Source organism: Umbelopsis ramanniana, assembly GCF_025399195.1.
Source record: "Umbelopsis ramanniana AG unplaced genomic scaffold K450scaffold_39, whole genome shotgun sequence".
Taxonomy (NCBI): Eukaryota; Fungi; Mucoromycota; class Umbelopsidomycetes; order Umbelopsidales; family Umbelopsidaceae; genus Umbelopsis; species Umbelopsis ramanniana.
This window is the reverse complement of record NW_026252125.1, coordinates 48,870-68,645: the sequence shown is the minus strand read 5'-3', so window position 1 is coordinate 68,645 and position 19,776 is coordinate 48,870. Positions and strand designations below refer to the sequence as shown.

General features: G+C 44.1%; 8 protein-coding genes across 8 annotated transcripts; 3 read left to right on the top strand and 5 right to left on the bottom strand.

The window, feature by feature from the left end:
• The first annotated feature begins 595 nt into the window (after window positions 1–595).
• K450DRAFT_247445 (uncharacterized protein) lies at window positions 596–1,599 on the top strand. Its single transcript, XM_051590059.1, has 3 exons — window positions 596–758; window positions 840–891; window positions 966–1,599. Exons 1-3 carry the CDS (start codon window positions 647–649, stop codon window positions 1,378–1,380), a joined length of 579 nt encoding a protein of 192 aa, XP_051443342.1. The 5' UTR covers window positions 596–646; the 3' UTR covers window positions 1,381–1,599.
• A 2,143-nt stretch (window positions 1,600–3,742) lies between these two features.
• On the bottom strand, window positions 3,743–6,130 carry K450DRAFT_247437 (uncharacterized protein). The gene is made up of 4 exons (XM_051590058.1): window positions 5,605–6,130; window positions 4,752–5,536; window positions 4,220–4,690; window positions 3,743–4,149 (listed from the first exon to the last, which is right to left on the bottom strand). Exons 1-4 carry the CDS (start codon window positions 5,766–5,768, stop codon window positions 4,085–4,087), a joined length of 1,485 nt encoding a protein of 494 aa, XP_051443341.1. The 5' UTR covers window positions 5,769–6,130; the 3' UTR covers window positions 3,743–4,084.
• A 2,089-nt stretch (window positions 6,131–8,219) lies between these two features.
• Window positions 8,220–10,805, top strand: K450DRAFT_247429 (uncharacterized protein). The gene has a single exon (XM_051590057.1). The coding sequence runs from the start codon at window positions 8,326–8,328 to the stop codon at window positions 10,672–10,674; it is 2,349 nt and encodes a 782-aa protein (XP_051443340.1). The 5' UTR covers window positions 8,220–8,325; the 3' UTR covers window positions 10,675–10,805.
• K450DRAFT_247426 (uncharacterized protein) lies at window positions 10,588–12,172 on the top strand. Its single transcript, XM_051590056.1, has one exon. It carries the CDS (start codon window positions 10,937–10,939, stop codon window positions 11,924–11,926), a length of 990 nt encoding a protein of 329 aa, XP_051443339.1. The 5' UTR covers window positions 10,588–10,936; the 3' UTR covers window positions 11,927–12,172.
• Window positions 12,173–12,916, bottom strand: K450DRAFT_247425 (uncharacterized protein). The gene has a single exon (XM_051590055.1). It carries the CDS (start codon window positions 12,692–12,694, stop codon window positions 12,419–12,421), a length of 276 nt encoding a protein of 91 aa, XP_051443338.1. The 5' UTR covers window positions 12,695–12,916; the 3' UTR covers window positions 12,173–12,418.
• Window positions 12,917–13,031: 115 nt separating this feature from the next.
• K450DRAFT_247424 (uncharacterized protein) lies at window positions 13,032–14,511 on the bottom strand. Its single transcript, XM_051590054.1, has one exon. The coding sequence runs from the start codon at window positions 14,502–14,504 to the stop codon at window positions 13,128–13,130; it is 1,377 nt and encodes a 458-aa protein (XP_051443337.1). The 5' UTR covers window positions 14,505–14,511; the 3' UTR covers window positions 13,032–13,127.
• Window positions 14,512–14,904: 393 nt separating this feature from the next.
• K450DRAFT_189940 (uncharacterized protein) lies at window positions 14,905–16,027 on the bottom strand. Its single transcript, XM_051584447.1, has 2 exons — window positions 15,076–16,027; window positions 14,905–14,990 (listed from the first exon to the last, which is right to left on the bottom strand). The coding sequence occupies exons 1-2, from the start codon at window positions 16,010–16,012 to the stop codon at window positions 14,950–14,952; spliced, it is 978 nt and encodes a 325-aa protein (XP_051443336.1). The 5' UTR covers window positions 16,013–16,027; the 3' UTR covers window positions 14,905–14,949.
• A 1,583-nt stretch (window positions 16,028–17,610) lies between these two features.
• Window positions 17,611–18,824, bottom strand: K450DRAFT_281762 (uncharacterized protein; the record flags this gene model as incomplete). Its single annotated transcript, XM_051593411.1, has 3 exons — window positions 17,611–17,653; window positions 17,738–18,680; window positions 18,750–18,824. 3 exons carry the CDS (start codon window positions 18,822–18,824, stop codon window positions 17,613–17,615), a joined length of 1,059 nt encoding a protein of 352 aa, XP_051443335.1.
• Between the last annotated feature and the right edge of the window lie 952 nt (window positions 18,825–19,776).

Genomic DNA, 19,776 nt, shown 5'->3' with positions numbered 1-19,776 from the left:
TTGTGTGGTTTGTCGTTCAGCGAATATTTATGGTGAGACCACACGGTGCGAAACCGATACCGTATCATTGGCGTACATGTTGCACAACCTCATTTACCGGTCATAGAACAGTCGACAAAAGCAAGTGTGCCCTGACCGACTTGAAAGGTGGGTAGATATTTTTAGACGACGGTCATGCTAACCTTCAGTACTCGTTGGTCTTGGAAATTGAAAACGTACGATTTGTTCTCCTGTATCAAATCAAATCAAACTAGATCATATTCCCAAGGAGACAATGATCGTCAGGAGTGATAACTTGATCCTTCTACCGGACGGAATTTTGGGACTGTTTCTGTTTGTCAATCAATAGCAGCGACGCCCAAAGCAGTTTATGGATGGACACAACATTGGTTCATATGTTTCTGTTGACAAAAATCTATACCAGGAATGGAGGCATGATTCGAGGCAGTCCTCCGACGTCATGAACTTGCGCGCGGAAGGGTCAAAGTGAAACAGCTCAAGCGAATCCACTCTTTCTCTGCTCAAAAAGTCCGCCATAGCGACGTTTACATCATCTTCTGCGGTTTTTTTTTTTTTCGCATCAAATAAATAGAACGTTCCGATTATCTTTGCTTCTACACCTTCTCTTCTTCTCGTTCCATTCAGTATGAAGTTCACTGCTGCTACCTCAGTTGCTCTCGTTGCCCTTATTGCTGCTGCTCAAGCACAAAACTCATGTACCTGTGATCCTTCCGACTACTCCTGCCTTGCCGACTGTGGTATGTACCTGACAGTGAATGTACCCCTATAACCTTTTTCATTTCTACCCTATTGACACGTTTTCCCCTTTTTTTCAACAGTCAAGAATACCAGTAGCTGTATCACTGACTGCTCAGATAACTCCTGCTATCAGTAAGTTTCAAAGGGCAATGCATACATGATTGATTTTTGAGCTGAGATCAACTAACGTGAATTTTGGTATTTAGAAACTGTATTCAAAACAATTGGCCAGGTCAGACCAGTTCTGCTTCTGCTAGTACCGATGCTTCAACTAGCACCGACGCTTCTACTAGCACCGATGCATCTTCTAGCATGGCTACTGCCACTGCAACCGAATCCGCCGTTACTGAATCTCTTTTGGCCACTGCTAGCTCTGCCGGTCCTAGCGCCGCATCCGCTTTGGCCACTGCTTCCAGCCAATTCTTGTCAGCTTCTTCCAGCTTGAAGAGCATGATGACTTCGGGATTGGCATCGGCTAGTAAGTCTTTGCAAAGTGCTGCATCCAGTGCTACTGTCCCACCATCTGCTTCCGCTACCCATTCTGGCGCTGATGATCTTCAGATCCAAAAGGCTGCTGTGGCTGCTATCGCTCTTGTTGCCGCCGCTGCTGTCTACTTCTAAGACCCTACCTCCACCATAATCTGTGCTCGAGCACCCTTCATCCCCAATACATTTAACACCTGGCTTTTTTTTTAAAAAAAAATTCCGCTTGTCTCTACATGAATTTATTTTCAATCCATTGTGTGAGTGAGAAGGATAAACAATAACAACAACAAAAAGTCAATACAATACATGGCAAGCATATGTAAGCAAATAAATTTTACTTCGTTTCACTACGTCTTCACTGTTTCCTGGCGAGAGAAAAGTTCAGTATGGGCAACACATTTCTTTCAATTTTTGACGTTGATGGAAGCGATGATTGAAAGGGAAGGTACTTTACATGTCCTGTGCATGTTTTTTTTTTTTTCACCTTCTGAACATGCTAAGGATTCGCTGCTGCTCCTAATTGATTTCCAGTCACCCCTGTCTCATTTTATCAGCCGCCCAAAATCACCTAAGAAACCCGCAAAGGGATTGATATCTCCTTTCAATCAAACATATTTCGAGAGCACCATACATCACTGGAATCCCGGCGATCTACCCTTGAGAAGCCAGCATTTTGGTTTTACAAGGGGTGTGAAGCGAAGCCTGTTGCTCATAGGTGGTTGACGATCGCATACAGGATACATCCAATTGCGTTCTGGGACCCTATACACCACGCCGGAAGTAGCTGTTCTGCATATACTTGTGGCCCATGCCAGTACTTTGGCATGGGCCAACCTGTCGCTGCTTGTAGTGCAGCAACGTGCACCCCTGTCATGATCTCAGACGTTGCGCCTCATGTTTTGTGTGTTAAAGCGCATGTAAAACGGAAATACCAAAGAGACAATGTAATCAATGTGCATTTGCTCGTTTTGTCATTCATCGGGAAACGTGGAAGCAGTATCTGACATAATCCCAGCATTCGTCACAGCCTTACCATATCCTCGCTAGCACCAATGTTTCCTTGCATAAATGAGATTCTGGGAGCAATGAGAAGAAGTCTTGAATCGAAGAACATGCAGATCAATACGCAATTCCAAATGGAGAAGTCTCATAGCCTTGTGAACAATAAGCAAATGGTGGAATTGACTGGGTAAGCGGGCGATGAAAATTATGATTGTTTTGACAAGGTTCATTCTTTTGCTCTTACTTACTCCGGATTGTCAGTTTATCGTCTTTACCAAGCTTAGCACAACCTTTGTACTTTGTTATTATAACTAATAATATCCTCCTTACATTCACGCCTTGCGCTTGGATACGCTCGTGTATGTTCAGGGCGGAGCACTTTACAGCTCTCGGAAATGCCTTGTTTAGGATACCGTCCCTGATTTGAGCACGGATAAAGAATGTACTTGAAAATGATCGCCGATAGTCCATAGGCTCGTCTGGATAGGTCCCCCAAACAAATGGTGTTAGTAGCACATGTCACTACTCCTAGTCGTGTTTGGGTTTCCTTGTGGTACCCTACTGTTTCACCAGACAAAGGTAATGGCCATTTAAAAACCTTTGACCGAAACAAAAAATAACTCGAGTTATGACACCCATTAGCAATGTATTCACCTCTGAAAACGACAAAGAATTATGCTGCCATAGCCGCTTTGTAGAAAGTTGCTACACGTCTGTCATGGCCGTGAAAAATCATATAGACCCCAATCGTGTCAAACCTCATTGGTCCCCACATGACGACCGCCACTTTACCGTGGGGGACTTCCACCCCACTCCGTAGAATATTACTGCGCAGCTGTTTTATGCGCGTGTATCATTGTTTTGCACAACCAAATGATTATGTACGCTAATAAAGGAGCTCGTATAGGTCGCCATGGCATTAGGGGATGTATACTCAGGACGGAGACATCTATTGTTTATGGAAAAGCAGCAAGAAAAAGAAGAAACACGCAATAGGACGTTTCATTTTTTAGGACACACACTATCCCGTCGTACTGGTCACGCAAGGCACAAATTAAGAATGGCAATACGTTCAGCAGAAATGCGGAAAGAGGGCTTGCAACGACGAAGTCATTGCGAATTTTGCGCTGATCTGGTTCTACCAATTTGAGCATCCCGTTTACATGCGATTAGTGCAGAGCAGTGCAGTTCCAAAGGGGTTTGGCGCAAATAGTCGATCTCTGTTTCGCTTCCGCCACTTTACAAGGTAAATCAAATCAACCACTGCGTTGGCTGAAATGCACTTCTTCATCGCCCAAAATAGGCCACACTCTTTTTCCCACCTCGGAGTTGGCTGGCGCTATGCAAAATCCCCCCACGCACAGACTTTGGCGTCATACAGGCCCATAACCACTTTTCCTGTCGTTTGGATATTCCGAAGGTGAGGCTATAACACGAGTGATGTTTAGACAGTAGTTGCACCCGTGTCACTCTGTCATCACACAATCGGTTACAGAAAAAACCCAAAGGTTGGGACTGACATGTGAAAGTAACGACGACGTTGTGTTCAACGTCAAAGTTGGGGGAGGTTCCGTGCTCAAACCAGACCCTTAGGAAACAATGAAAAAATCCTTCTCATTTTATCCACACACTGGGATTGACATCATCCGTGTACGCAAGTAATTGGTATTTTTTTTTTAAATAAATTGGGTCATAAATAATTACATGAAAGAGCAGAACGTCTGGAAGAAAGGTCAAGATGAGCGGGAGTGAGCAAGCTATAGACAAAGGAGTATGAGGTTTATATGGCAGAACGAAAAGCAGCAGGGTAACCGAAGGATAAGAATTTTTTTTTCCTTTACACGAATTGCACTAGGGGTGAAGTCAAGGGAGGCATGGACTCCATGATATCCATTACCACATCTGCAAGGCACATACATTAGCGATTAAACCAACTTTGTACAGGAAGCGACTGAGAAGAGTGTAAACTTACCCATAGGCAACTCTTCGCTGCTTTCTTTGATAAATGAATCGCTTTCGGTACCGGCCGAAGTCATTTCAGAAATAGAAGAGGGAGCAGCAATGGTCAATCCCTGGAAGCCTTTGGTAATCGCAGGGAAATGATCCACGTATTTTTCTCGTTCAGTATGCATTCCTTTGCGTTCCCATAACTTCTCCGTCATCCTATGCCCAAGGTTGATCATAATTTCCATGGAGTTGTCGGCTCGTCGCATGGGTAAATGATTGGGGCAGAGGTACCAAAACTTTTTGAGGAAGGATGGCGGCACATACCAACAGTCAGGGTCTCCAATCTGACCACCCAAAAAGAACGAAGATTCGAGCAGAACGGTGAAAAGTTCGTTGGCATCGTAGAGATCTCTGAAGATGATCATTCGATCTCGCATGCCGGCTCCAGGTACAATGTCGATGCGAGAATCGTGGGGAACCGTCATCTGCAGTTCAGCTACAAAGGCAAAGGTGAATACCAATGTGAAGGCAGGGGGGGGGAGCATGATGATACTTACTAGGCTCGAATAATGCAGTAAATTCACTATGTTGGGCATCGGGTTCTTGGCGCATATATTTTAGGGCATCCACCGGTGTCATAGGAGGCAAAACTTTGTAACCTTCGTCATTTTCTTGCTTCAATCGCCGCAACTCTGCTTCATCATCCAGTGGTTCCTCTTTGGCTACCGAGGATTCACGTGCTGCTCCGATTGGGGTAGTGGTCTGAATATTGGGATTGGTGAAAAATTTGAGATCTCCGGCATTTAATTGCTGGACGATATTCGGGAAAATGTTGCAGCTAAGAAGGGCTTCTAAATGATGAGCCGTCAACGGTAACGGTATAGGGAAATTGGTCAATGTCAGTTGCATGTTTTCTGGATCCAATTCGGGCATAGGGAAAGCTCCAGGAATAGGCTTATAGACTTGAGTTTGATCGTCTTCGTCGGTGTCGGTGATAATATGAAGATCTTTATCAAGATACAGTTCTAAAGCATGTGGAACCGTCTTGCACTTTGAGTAACTGAGGACTTCAGCACCGTAGGCATCGGTGGTATTACCAGCTTCAGCCCAGAACTTGGGCACATCCACGCCATGAGAAAAGCAAGCAACCTTATAGGTTAATAGCATGCCCTTCAGATGCTGACTTTCATATTCTAGTTGTTTGATTCGCTTTTGGGCTTCCGCCAAGTCTTTGAGAGCCTTTTCTCGAGCAAACACGGTTCGTCGAATGGTATGCTCGGCTTCTCTCATTTCTCGTTGCTTTCTTTCGCGAAACGCGCGCTGTGCTGCTCTGTTTTGAGCTCTGAGAATCAAACGTAGTCAGCAAGTGAAACGCCAATAAACGAATTCAAATAAGAGCAAAGGACTTACTTTCGTTGTGCAGGACTAGGAGGATTGGGTTTCCTTCCAGGTTTCTTCTTTGGACGAATAGGCTTGCCATTTTCATCCAAAGTGCCTAGCTCCAGCGTGGGGTCAAAGTGTTCAAAGCTAATCTCGGTGGACATGAAGTCGTGATCTACCTGAGAGCATGACATGTGCAATCTGGAAGAGAAAGAGAGAGGGGATAGGGGAAAGAAAATTTCCACAGCGGCGGTTCTATTTTAGTACGAGAGCGTGTCTAATGATATTGTTCCCCCGCAGAAGCAGCGACCTCCTAAACCCGATTGTCTGTGTGTGCGACGTCTTTGCGGGGGGAGGGAAAGACCAGGGGAATTTAACTGGGATCCCCAAAACTCCTCCCCCCAATCCATCCCGAGTGAAAAAAAAAGTGTGGGAAGCGCAGATGACCCCCCAGACCTACCCGGAAAGGCGGGCAGTCGATGACTTTCTATGAGAACATTCAAGAAGTTCAAAGGTGTGCCTAGATGGGTTAGGGGATTGCTCATTGAAAGTCAACATTTTTTTTCGACACCCCGAAAGGCTGAATTTCGATCGTAGTATTTTCTTTCGCTTTGCTGCTTGTGCCCGCTTTTTCTTTCACTCTCTTCTTCAGTCATGGCCGACAATAATATATTTGACTTGACCAATGAGCTGTTGTTCCAGCAGATGCAAAATTCTCAACAGCAGGATTGGGCTCTGCCTCCTCAGCAAATTTACATCCCTGCCGATGTCAATTACTTGGATGACTTTCTGTCTGCACCATTTTCGCCACAATCTAATGACCCACACGACCAGCAGCATTCCATGCAACAGCCTTATGCTTCCCCCATGTCACAAAACCAGGTAGACGAACATGGCAACCCTATTAAAATAAGAAAGCGCCCTGGAAGAAAACCAAATCCACAGTCGCCTGCTATTCGAAAGTAAGTTCAATAACAATTTTTTTTTTTCATTAAGGTTGGGGGGAAACTCAGTGACCGACGGGGTACACCAATGGCCACAATGACTGGGGAAACCTGGGGTACCAAGCCAAAATTCATAATATTAACCCACCCTCGATTATTTTGCACGCACAGAGCTCAGAATAGAGCAGCACAAAGAGCGTTCCGCGAACGAAAAGAGCGCCATTTGAAGGACTTGGAAACCACTATACATGGTCTTCGGCAGCAGAGATCTCAACTTGCCAAAGAACTTAATACAACCCGAGAACATTTAGAGGCATTTCGTGCAGAGAACTGGTATCTTAAGGGTGTTATGCTTACCTTGCAGTTTGTATGTTTGCAAAAGCACATGAGCATTCCACAGCATTCACCTTATCTAGGTGAAGACACGCTACGAAAAATGGCTCAAACCATCCCACATGCTATTGATGCGTACGTCACGGCTTATACAAAAAACAACATGGCCTACAAGCCTAATCTTGGAGGACCAGACAACGTCTTCAAAGTCCCAGTACCAGAAACGTCGCTCAGCCCAAGTTCTTTCTCCACATCCAACGACAATGTCTCTTCCTTCGACAGCCCCGAACTCATCCGAGAGTTCAGCCCGGAACTCAGTCGTTCGGTTCATGACCAACCCATCTTTGATGATATTAAACCTGAGCCATCTGATGATACCGACATGTTGATCAATCAAGAGCCGGTAGACGATGAGATGGTGAAGGAAGAGCAACATTTGTTGGAAGAGGATATACAGTTAACTGGAAAGGGGATTAGCACCCCTCGGCCTGCCGTCAATGCTGCCAATATTGAACCGTCCATGTCTGCAGTGGCTGCCATCCAAAGGATTCGACTGCAACTTCGAGTCCAAAAGGCATTTTCCGACCATGCGGGCAAAACGGAGTTAAACATCCAACCAACAATATTACAAGTGAGGGTTGTTCCATATTATATCAGCAACATAACGCTCACTAGTTGCTTACTTATTTCTATCTTTTTCGCTTTCAGCTATCCATCCCACACGACCCTAGAATTGATTTAATACCGACTTCCCATATGCGAGACCGAATGATCATCTTTAGAGACCAATTTGACTTGGATGAATGTTTTGCGCTGTTGCTTAGAGGCGCGGTCTGCCATGGCGGAGACCCAACGAAAGCTGAATGCTGGGAGCTGCCGGTTGAATTTTTTAAGCGATATTGGTTCTTAACCATCGACTATGATGTGTCACGAACCAACAAATGGCGCAGATTACAAGGTCTGCAAGACATCCAACCCACCCTCTCGGAAAAGCAATCATCCCACGGGTCAGCCAATCCCTATCAAACTGCACCGTCGCCGCCTCAAGACGGCACTATGGGTAAGTTTCCAAACATTCATGTTCAGCTCGCAGTTAAAATATACTTATACGGCATGTCCGCAGATACGATGATGTCTCTGTTGGGCTCTCTATCCACAGCAGGTTCACCAGCCATGCAACAATAGTGATATCCATCGACACCACCAACCAGCTTTTGTGGATGGGATCTTAGTGTTTTTTCCTCTTCTTTTCTTAACCTATTTTTTATTTTTAAAAAGAAAAAACCTTTCTTCTGCTGAACTGAATCATCTCAAAACCGCATTGTAAATAAACGTCATGCCCAAACCGAACAACCTCGAAAATTCTTTACCTTGATTTGTCACCGAGACGTTTTTTGTGACTGTCCAAATTTTTTTACCTGTAGCTTTCACGGCAAGTCCGACGTTACTACTTTCTCTCTTCGAAACCCTTCATATGGCTGATCACTGGTCGTTCATCGCCGGCAAGAGCGATGAGCCTTTGGTCGTCAAAATCCAGGATGGTCAATATGTCCAGATTCTGAAAGAATCGCCCATTTTCGCCAACATTACTAGCATGGACGCCAATCTGGCTCAGACAGGCGACATTGTTGAGTTTGTCAGCAACCAGATCCGCACCGTGGATGCTACCGATGTGGAACTGTTGGCCACTGGTATCGCTGCTCTCAATATTTTCATTCAAGTCAACTGGACTGGACCTTTGGTTGATTTGGAGCCACATCATTTGGTGGCAGACGTCGACCCTGAACTCATCCAAAAGTTCTGTTTGACCTACCTGTCGGCCGACTCGGAAGAGGTTTACCATCTTGCGCCTCGTCTTGGATTTCTTGCCATCGCTCTGGCCATCTTCCGTGCTTTGTCTGAAAAGGAATCTTCCGTGGCATCCGCTGCATGGTGGTATGCACGTGCTTTGTTCACCCAGCAAAAGTTGTTGGATGAAGGTGCCAGCTCCTTGCTTGACATCATGGAAAACCTCTACAAGCGCGTACTTCCAGCCATTCCCCAGGACAACACCGACCTTCTCACTCGGTGCCATTTGGAGCTTGGTCTGGTTCATCATTGGTATGGTATGGATAAGGAAGCTCTGGAAGAATTTCAGGTCTCTCAACAGTCTTCTGGATTCAACTGGAATGTCACAGGTGCGATGGGACGACGTACTAAGCATCAACAATTCGACGTGTCTCAATTGGTCATTGTAGCTGAAAGTAAGAGCAGCAATGAACAGGCGTCTGAAGATAAGATTCAGCCTGAAACATTGGCCCTGAATGACGACACCTTGTTGGAAAAGATCGCCATCAACGCCGATGAAAAGGCTAGCCAGCAAGGTAATTTGCAAGTCATTGATCAATGTTTGCTGTTGGCTTATTGCTTGAATGTCAAGAATACCAACCCTGATCATGGCATGACCTCTGAACAAATGGTACCCTTTGTGTCTCGTGTATTGGACAACCCCAACAACTGGATGGTGTATACCATGGCGCTTCTTTTACGCTCACGTTTGGAAAGTAACAAGTCGCGTACTGTGGAACGTTCCGTGCTTCAGTTGCAAGCTCTCGTTGACCAAATTAAGGTTGAGGATTCCACCGTGCAAGAGCGTTTGGCCTATTTCTATCAAATTTTGATCCCTAGCAAGTGGGAGATGGAGCGTGAATTGGCCAAAAGATTTATCAGCTTGGGTGTGATGCGATCCGCTCTGGAAATCTTTGAACGTCTGCAAATGTGGGAGGATGTTATTTCAACCTATCAAATGCTGGAGCAACCTGACAAGGCTAAGAAAATCCTCTTGACTCTTTTGGAAGAACAGCCAAAGTCACCAAAGCTTTGGTGTATTCTTGGTGATATTGAGCAAAACCCTGAACATTGGCATAAGGCTTGGGAAATCAGCGGTCGTCCATTTGCAAGAGCCATGCGAAGTCTTGGTGCTTACCACTATCGCCGCGAGGAATACTCAGACTCCATTGCTTGTTACGAAAACGCTATGAAGCTCAATCCTCTCTTCGAAAACTCATGGTTCGTCATGGGTTGTGCTGCTATTCAGATCTCAGAATGGGATGTTGGTATCAAGGCGTTTTCACGTTCAGTTGCTCTCGACGACGAAAATGCTGAAGCCTGGAACAACCTTGCCAGTATCTATATTAGACAAGACAAGAAGGGCGATGCTTTCTATGCCCTCAAGCAAGCCACCAAGCTCAAGTTTGAAAACTGGAAGATGTGGCAAAACCTTCTGTGGGTTTGTATTGATATTGGCGAATATGCTGAATCCATCTTGGCCATGCAACGTATTGTAGATATCAGATGGGAGAAGGTTCGCGACGAAGCTGTTGATACCGAGGTCTTGTCACTTATCATTGATGGCGTGACCAAGAATGTTCGTGACGTTCATGATAAAGATGCTGGTCGACTGGCTCGCCATGTCCAAAATCTACTAGAGAACGTCATCCTCTCTCGCATTACCAACTCTCCCGACCTTTGGCGCATTTGCAGCAAGTTCTATATCTGGCAAGGAGAGTACGAAAAGGCTCTGGATGCCAGTGTAAAGGCTTATCGATCTACCATGCATGACCCCCAACTCGAGACGGACAAGGCAGTGTTCGAGCGTGTTGCTGAAATTGCTATGGATACCGTTGATATGTATGAGAATTTTGGCGAGCAAGCCAAGGTCGACTGGAAATACCAGGCTCGAACTGTTCTCAAAGGTTTGATCGGTAAAGCCAAGAGTTCGTGGGAAGACACCGAAACCTATGACAAGCTGAAAGAACGTCTCGATGAGCTGCGCAACCAGTAATAGTCGTTCATCAACAAGACCGGAAGACTTTTTCATAAAACAAAAAAAGCACAATCTCCTTTCTAGAAAATAGCATTGCCCACCATAATCTCTCCTTCCAGTGTACAACAATCATCCCTTATTCCCAGCAACCCACTGTTAAAAAAATGTCATGAATTAAAAAAAGATTGGTATTGCAGCCAGCTGTGAATCCCTTGACGGACTAAGTCTGTTGGCATCCTATTCGGTAGATGGATATTATCGGGATGACAGTGTCGTATGCATGCAGGTGATTTTTTTTGGGTCTGCCCTTCCAAACTCCTCCTCACCTCAGCGTAACCCCCCGAACGGATATATGCTCGGATATCTAGCAACCGCTGCGCTAGTATCGGCGGCTGCTTACTACCTACAAGCACCTAGTGCACGCAGACTACAAGCTGTCAAACCTAATGAAGAACGAGTAGTGGTTGTGGGATGCACCTCAGGCATTGGCCGAGAAACCGCATTACTCTATGCCCGTCGACATGCGAAGTTAATCTTGTTTGCTCGCAGACAAGAGCTTTTGGATTCATTGCAAGAAGAAGTAAGCGCACTTGGAGGACAGGCGTATACAGTGTGTGGGGATGCGACCGTGGAAGCAGACGTCAAGAAACTTGCCAAAACGACCCAAGATACCCTATCTGGCGTAGACACCTTAATTATCTGCGCTGGAGCCATCTCCGTGCAACCGTTCCTAAACCTATGCGGAGGGCTCGATGGCCATCCTCAACAAGACCCCATGGAAGCCGTACGACGGATCACAGCTGTCAACTACTATGCCCCTATCCAACTCACTCAATATTTCTTGCCCCTCCTTATTCGAACATCGGCTTCACCCAATATTATTGTCATATCGTCCTTGGCCGGCAAAGCAGGAGCGCCAACACGCAGTCTATACGCGGGATCTAAGCACGCTGTTCATGGATTCTTCGATTCCTTGCGTGTGGAAGTAGCGATGCATAATGTTCATGTTGGCCTTGTCTGCCCTGGTACCGTCAACACCGACCTGAGACAATCGGCAGTAGACCTGGATTTAAATAGCGCAGTACACGGATCCACAAAAGGAAAACTAGAGCCAAAAGCGGTGGCCCAAGCTATCGTCCATGCATCCGATCAACGTCAACGCGAAGTGCTGTTGCCTCGGCTCATGGGCATAGGGGCCAACTGGGGTAAATTGCTCGCACCGGGATTGGTTGATAGCTTTGCGGCCAAGAAGTATGGATTTGCAGCTTAGACAAATTAGGTCGTGGCTTATAACAGCATAGCCGTGTGTGTGTGTGACATTTGTAGCTCGTCTTGCGATAGCTCCCTTTTTATTCATAGTACAAAACCTGGTTTCCAATTAAATACCGTGGCGCGTTAGCAAGCACCTTTTTATCTTCTTCTTTATGAAATCTTTGGCCTTGGTCTGTGCGTTGGTTTGGGTGCTGGTTTCATCCGCCATCGTTCAAGCCAGCCTTTTGGACGACGGTGGTAAAGTCCTGTCCACCACCACCACACATCATCATCACAAAAGCACCCAATCAAAGGCCCATAAAGTCGCTGCAGTTGCTACTCCAAAGTCCACTAAGAAAACCAAGATAAAAAAGAAGCCGACAACTCGCAAATCCTCTACCCATCACTTGGCGAGCCCTAAAAGCACCTTGCTGACCGCCACCACGAGCATGCCGCCGCCGCCCACCGCCACAATCACGGCTTCAAGCAGCAACAGCAGCTTTTTGCCCAGTCAATCGTTGCCAAGCTCTAGCGATCTAACTTCCACTATCTCCTCACTATCCCTCGCCACGCCTATAACCACCACAGCTCCACCTCCATCCACCCCCATCGTGGTCATCACAAGCACCATTCCACTTCCATCACCGACGGTTGGCCCTGTGCTGGCTGGCGGCCTTACCGGGAACTCAGCCAATAGCCATATCATTTCATTTTGGTGTACTGGAACGATTTCGATGATCATGGCTCTGTACTTTATGTCATAGTCTAGTGGATGCCTGCTTGGCATATTGCCTCAAAGTAGAATATCTTTTCCCCGTATGTCTCTGCTGCTTACCAAAATTGGCACTGACTGTAATTAGGCCCATTGAATCATTCAAAGCTGGCGAAGTTCAGGAGTCTTTTCCCGCTGATTTTCTGGGAATCGTATCACTCTTCCGCCTTGTTCATTATTGTTAAATATAAGATTAGTCTACATCATTAAACAAACGTTTTTAAATGTCCAGAAGCGCTTCATTGTGTCTTACATCCCATCCAGTCAAGTACACCTATATCTATATAATTTTTTATGTAATGGGAACTTCATTCTTTTGCCCTGCTTGATTTACGACTGCTTGCAAGAATAATTTCAGGCTAAGAAAATTTCCCATTTATTTTTTGTTCTAAAAAGTACAATTGATTGTGTTCAGGTACATGGAGACGGTAACGAGGTAGAATTGTGCTTAGAATTGGTGCCACCACTCTGTTTGAACTTTCATAGGATGCAATTTATATTGATCAACGAGTTGTGCAAATGTACGCCAGTCGATTCCTTTCAAATGACGAAATTGGAATATGCTCTCACTATCAATCCAGCGTTTTGACCCTGAGAAGCTGAAATCTGGCAAACTTAACCACTCTACTTGAGGGAATATTTTTGCCAGCTCCCGCAGCTGCAAGTTGTCCTGAATGAAATGAAATCCAAGTGTTGTGATATTGGCTGTACGAGTATCGTTGACTTGTAGGTTTGAAACCACCTCAGTAGCATTTCTACTAGCAATAAATATGCTTTGCAGAGTTGATTTGTTGTTTGCTAGGATGGCGTGCATGTACTTTTCAATGTGCTTACAGTAGCGTATTTCTAAGCGTTTGAGATGACTGGTCTTGCTAACTGCATTCCCCACTATCTCATGCACCTGACTATCGCCTTCCACCGACGACGAGATCAGCGTCAGGGTTTCTAATTGTTCTCCAAAGCTGCTAATCGTAAATATATGCTCATAACCGTATGATAAAGCGAAGTCCTTCAGTTTTGGAAGTTCTCTAATCAGATCCTCTAAGTCCAACGGATCATGATCGGTAGTAGCAGTTATACACCATCGTATTGATAGTGAGCGTAACGTATTTCGGCAGCTTTGCAAAAGCTCCTTTAAGTTTTGATAGGAGGACTTGTCAGACACGTCCACTTTCAGTACTTGTAAATTTTTCATGTTGGGTACTGGGTGAGGCAAGTGATACAAAAAATCAGTCCATTCTAAGGTGTCCAGCTTGTACAAGTGATTCAGTAGGCTCTCCATGCTGGATAATGGAGGTATGGAACACTTATAGCACTCGTAAGATCTCAATGTTAAATTTTTTAATTGCCGCCAATTCGATCCAATGTGTTGTTCCCAATCCAATTTTGGTGTAAAATCCGAAGCGAAGTAGATCTGGAGATAGTCTATATCAGCTGTTCGAATGTTGGGCGAGGAACGAGCAAACATCATTATCTGTGTTAAGTATCCTGTTATATCATTGTAGGCTAGGGACTTTAACGTCACGTTCTTGATTAGCTTTCCAAGCTGTTGTGGCCTTTTCATCTTCCATGCAGCAGTATCGCTCTCTATATTTTGTGGTTCTATGTTTTTTCTACTCAGCACGGCGAATGGGTTATCCGAAATGTCCACCATTCTGTAGTGAAATGTCAGGGTGCCATTCTTGATCAGATGTCTAAATTGCTGTATCACTATTGAAGTATTCCTCTGACTAGTTGCTGGTTCTGAGATAGTTCGAATAAGTTTCTGAAATTTGTTCAGAGAACTGGGTTGCACCTTCCGATACAGCAAAATGTTTCCAGCCATATTCCAGGCCAAACACGTGTATGAACATTTTAGCAAGTCCGGCTTCTCCAACTTTTCAAAGATCGTTAGTAGTACGTCTAGGTTGGGATCCTGCCAATAACCCATAATCCAGAGTGAGTTGCTATACAATCGTTGTGGGGCTGTGATAAGAGAGAATATGGCCCTCCAAACATAGGAATTGCCCATAGTGTTACCCATAAGAGTTCTCCTTTTGGAATTAATGTTTAGCTTCAGGGAGTCCGCGCCACAGGTGCTTTGCTTATTTAACTTGATTAACGTGAAGTTAGTGATTGGAGTAAGAATTCAAGTTCAAGAATGTACAATAAACTTGGTGCCTGTATCAATCCCTTATACTCTCAATGAATGGTCTTCAAGGATACAAACTTTTTTTGCGAAAATAGCTCGTTCTAACTTTATTTCAAAATAAAAACATTGTCATGACGATTTAATTGGTAGTTGCCAGAGTGTGTTCTGTTGTTGCAAAACCTGTGACATTGTGTGGATAAGCGCATGTAAATTGCGGTTAGTGGATAGCCATGATACCGACAGCTAGAAGGCAGTATATTCTTACCAATTCGTCTATTGGTAGTATCAAAAGCAACGTAAAATCGTTCTAAAAATGCTTTTCCAAGGATAAAGTCCAGCCCTGAGCCAGATGGCGAGCGAAGGTCACTCACAATAAGATAAATTTTACCAGATTCCCCGCCAATTTGTGAGTTGAGTCCTCGAGGGAAGATTTGAGCATTTGGAGCAAGTTCATATACTTCGCCTGCGATATTGAAGTAAAGCGATTGTAGAGCGTTATATTGATCTGAAGTTACGCTGAGCAGACCAGTGACGCTGTCTAAAACTCCACCGGTGGCCGCTTGATAGGCTTTGAATGCATCGGTGGCTAATAGAAGCAAACTTGTTGATGAATCTACGATACCAGCGGTAGTCTTCAAGATAGAAGTTTTTCCTGCTCCATAGTCAACAGACGCATCAATACCCCAAAATGTGGATGCTGGTGATGTTTGGGTAACAGGCGTGTATGTAATAGCACCGGTGAATTCACCGCTATCAATGCCTCCAAATGTGATATAGCCATTCTTTACTGATGCCCCGGTACAAGGGCGGAAAGATAAAGCAAACTCGTTTGAATTCATAGTTCCCTGCGCGAAGAGATTGTCCACAACGGTTGGAATATTATGTTGATTAGAGGATGTACCTAGAGAAAGATCGACAGGTCCTAAGCCAAGTATCCCATCAACGCTATCAATTCCGTTGGCTTGGGTAGCGACGCCTATGATTTGCTGTGATATGGCCAGCGAAGGTGAAAGTGTAACACTATCCTTATAAAGTTTTCCTGACACTTGACTGCCTTCATATGCAACTTCAAATGTACTAGATAGGTCAGATGAAGTTGAAGTAACTTTGTATATCTTTGAAGCCCCAACAACTGTATTGGCTGAGCCTGTGTCCACTATTAGATTGTACTCAGTCGCAGGATTGCCGATACTGACGGTCATAACATACTGTAAAGAGAAAGATACAGTGTTTAGCGTCGCCATCAGATACTTATTGAATGAAGAAAATGTCATACATGAGTAACTTCATCGATCAATTGCACTGTGTCGATTGACCTTTTTTGTATACTTCTGGACCGTGCATTACCAACATTGGGACGTTGGAAAGGCAGTGTGATTGCATTGCCTTCATTTCCCTTATGAGTAGTAACTGCTGCGGCAGTAATATGGTTAACAGAAAGAAGCACAAGCAGTAGAGGTGTTTTCCACAGCATGGTCAGTTAGAAGAATGCTATGGCGGCAAGTATAATGATGAAATGGGTATAAATATCGATTATGTTCCAAGCATGGGGTGATTAATCATACCTCCTCCAGGGGAATGCTTTGCAGCTTCCGAATCCCCTAAGCATCCCTCACGAGAGGCGGTGTGCTAGATGTGGGCAGTGAATTTTTAACCACAGGTAGTAAGAGTATATAAGTTACATCAGACAGAGAAAGCCGTGGCAGTTGGACGGTTAGAAATATTCATGTCATCTGTCATTAAATATTCATGGCATCTGTAATTACTGAATGAGGATAGACATGGTGGCAATCAAAGCTTTCCGCAAGTGCAAGCAAATCGAGTGTCCAGCATAATGTTTAACGGGACATAGAGACACCGTGCATACATGGCCACCAAAAAATTACAGATACACGCTTATAGATTTATAGATCTTTTTTTTATTCACGGCATTTTGGAGCTGCAACTAAGTAAATGCACTGCCAAAGTAAGCTTTGAAAAAAAAATATTCTCAATTCTTGGAAGTTGTTTAGAGTTGATTCATTCTGTAAAAGATTTTGTTTCTAGATATTTTCCTGTTCAGTAGATTCTACCATTCAAAATAAGAAAGTAGAGAAAGGCAATTTGACGCAGTTGAGGAAGCGAGGTTTATTTATCCCACAGCACCGTCAGTAAGAGTGCTTCATGCTTATATCAAGAAATTGGGCATGTTACTATAAATTCAGAGATGAAGAGTACAACAAAAAAATCCATTTGATTTGGTTTCGATTCTTTAGACTAGAACGGATACCACCGTTTTCATAGACTATGAGAGGGGCTGATCAATGAGATTTTAGGTGCCGATAGCAGGAGTAGGAATATCCCTGTCGCTAGTAACATGCAAAGAAAAGAAGATCTGAATTGCACATGATGTTGAAAATTGCAGGAGACTGGTCCTATTTGCATTTCGGTGATGAGCATCATGAAAAGCCAGAAAAATTGATAGGACGAAAGCTGGGCACAAATTGATCAGATTGCTGCTTTGCTTGTCGAAACTTTTATTACGTATAGGTACGGGCCGCTAGCGGGGAATACGTCGACTATGGAGGTGCTTAGCTGAGGCAGCTACTATTATGATTGACAGTGGGACTAGCATTTGCATTGCACTGTGTTTATTTCAACATATACGTGCAAGTATAATTCACCAATTCAGTGAGGGCAGACGGATTTCGAGGACAGGGCGAACGCCAAGGGGTTCTAGAATGCAAAAGATGCCTATAATGTATCGATGGAATACATAGTCTCTAACTTTATATGAAAAAAATAAACACATTGAGAATGACGCTAATTGGAGGTTGCCAGAGTGTATTCTGTTGTTGCAAGACCTGAGCCATTTTGTTGATAAGTGCAATTAATTGCGGTTAGTGAATAGTCATAATAGGGATAGTTAGTATACAACATAAACTTACCAATTCGTGCATTACTGGTATCATACACAGAGTAGTATCGTTCCAGAAATGTCTGTCCAAGGATAAAGTCCATTCCTGAGCTAGGTGCCGATTTGAGATCACCGACAATGAGATAAATCTTATTAACATCTCCATCAATCAGTGAGTTGAATTTCCGGGGAAAGATTTGAGCATTTGCAGTAACTTCATATGCTTTCCCTCCGATATTAAAGTAGAGCGATTGTAGAGCACTAAATTGAGCTGCGTTTAAGGCGAGAAGACCAGTTTTAACATCTGGAACTGCACCAGTAACCATTTGATAGGTTTTGTATGCATAGGTGCCTAACTCAATCATCGTTGTTCCTGAATCTACGATACCAGCTGTAGAATTGAAGATGGGAGTTTTTCCAGGTCCATAGTGAGCAGAAGCATCAACCCCCCAATATAAGGTTGATGGTAAAGTTTTGCTAAGAGGTACGTAAGAAATAGCGCCGGTAAATTTACTGCTATCAATGCCTCCCAGTGTGATCTCGCCATTCATTTCTTCTTCTCCGGTGCTGGGGCGGAAAGATAGAGCAAACACATTTGATGGTATAAGTTTTTGGCTGAAAAGATTTTCAAGAACGGATGGAATAGTTTTTGCGTACGGGGATGTACCCTGGGTTAGATCGCTGGGACCTACGCCAAGTATACCATCGAGACCACTCAGTTCGCTGATGGTCGCATTAGCGACGCCGATTATTTGAGCCGGTATGACCAGCGATGCAATCGTAACGCTGTCCTTATAAAGCTCGCCAGTTGCATTACTAACTGAATATTTAATAGCAAACGTGCTATTAAGATCAACCGAGGTAGGAGTTTTCACGTAAGCCTTTGAAGAACCAACAAATGTGTTGGATGAGCCTGTATCAACTAGGAGGCTGTAATTAGTTGTAGGGCTGCCGACGCCAATGACAGCAACATACTATATAGGGAAGAACATGATAGTTAGAGGCGCCACTAGATAGTTATTGGATCGAACTTGCTCCCTTACCTGAGTGATTTTATTGATTAACGGTTCTGATTCAGCTGATCTCTTTTGTGTACTTTTGAATCGATGATTGCTCATATATACACGCCTGAGAGGCAATGTGAATAGATTGCTTCCATAGCCCCTTTTGGTAATAACTGCCGCGGAAGCAGCATGATTAGCAGTAAGAAAGAAAAACAGCAAAGTAATTTGCCACAGCATGAGAAATTCTACGAATGCTATGACGCCAAGTACAATGTTTGAAGTGAAGTATAAATATTAATGATTTTCAATAGCATGGAGTCATAGGTCGTACCTCCTTAAGGGGAACGCTTGTTGCAGCTTCCTAATCCCCTAAGTATCCCTCATGAGAAGCGGCATGCCAGATAAGGATGGTACATTTTCTGGCCACAGCTGGGAAAAGTATGTAGTAGCACCAGCAGGAGTGAGTAGTTCTAGTTGAACAGGTTGAAATATACATAACTTCTGTCTTTACTGCATGGGAATAAATATGATGGCAGCCAAAGGGTTCCGAGTGTGGCAAACTGGATTTCCAGCATGACGTTTAATCTGACAGAAAAGACTGGAATCATGCATGGCCACCAAAACTTACAAATTCAGGCTTATAGATCAATGCCTCCATCTGTTCTTTCGTCACTCCCGAAATTTGAGGTGCAGTTGAGTAAATCCTGCCAAAGTGAGCGCTAAAAGACTATGCTGAAAGTTTCTATGGGAAGTGTTTGCTATTGTTCCATCATGCAAAACACTATGCTGCTTGGTATTCCGCTGTTAAAAATCTGAATCTTAGAAGAAGTAACGTGAGAAATCGAGAAAAGCAGTTACCACCGACTACAGCTGGAAAAGTTATACTTATTATTGTATAATGGCCCAAAACCAGACCATCATGATAGTATAATGTTTCGGATCATGTTACTATGCTTTTAACAATAAAGGTTTCAGTAAAGCCAGGTTATCAGATCCAGTATGGTTTCTACTGATCAGAAATGGACTATGATGTTTTCGTGGAATATGAAAGGCTGCTGATATATGA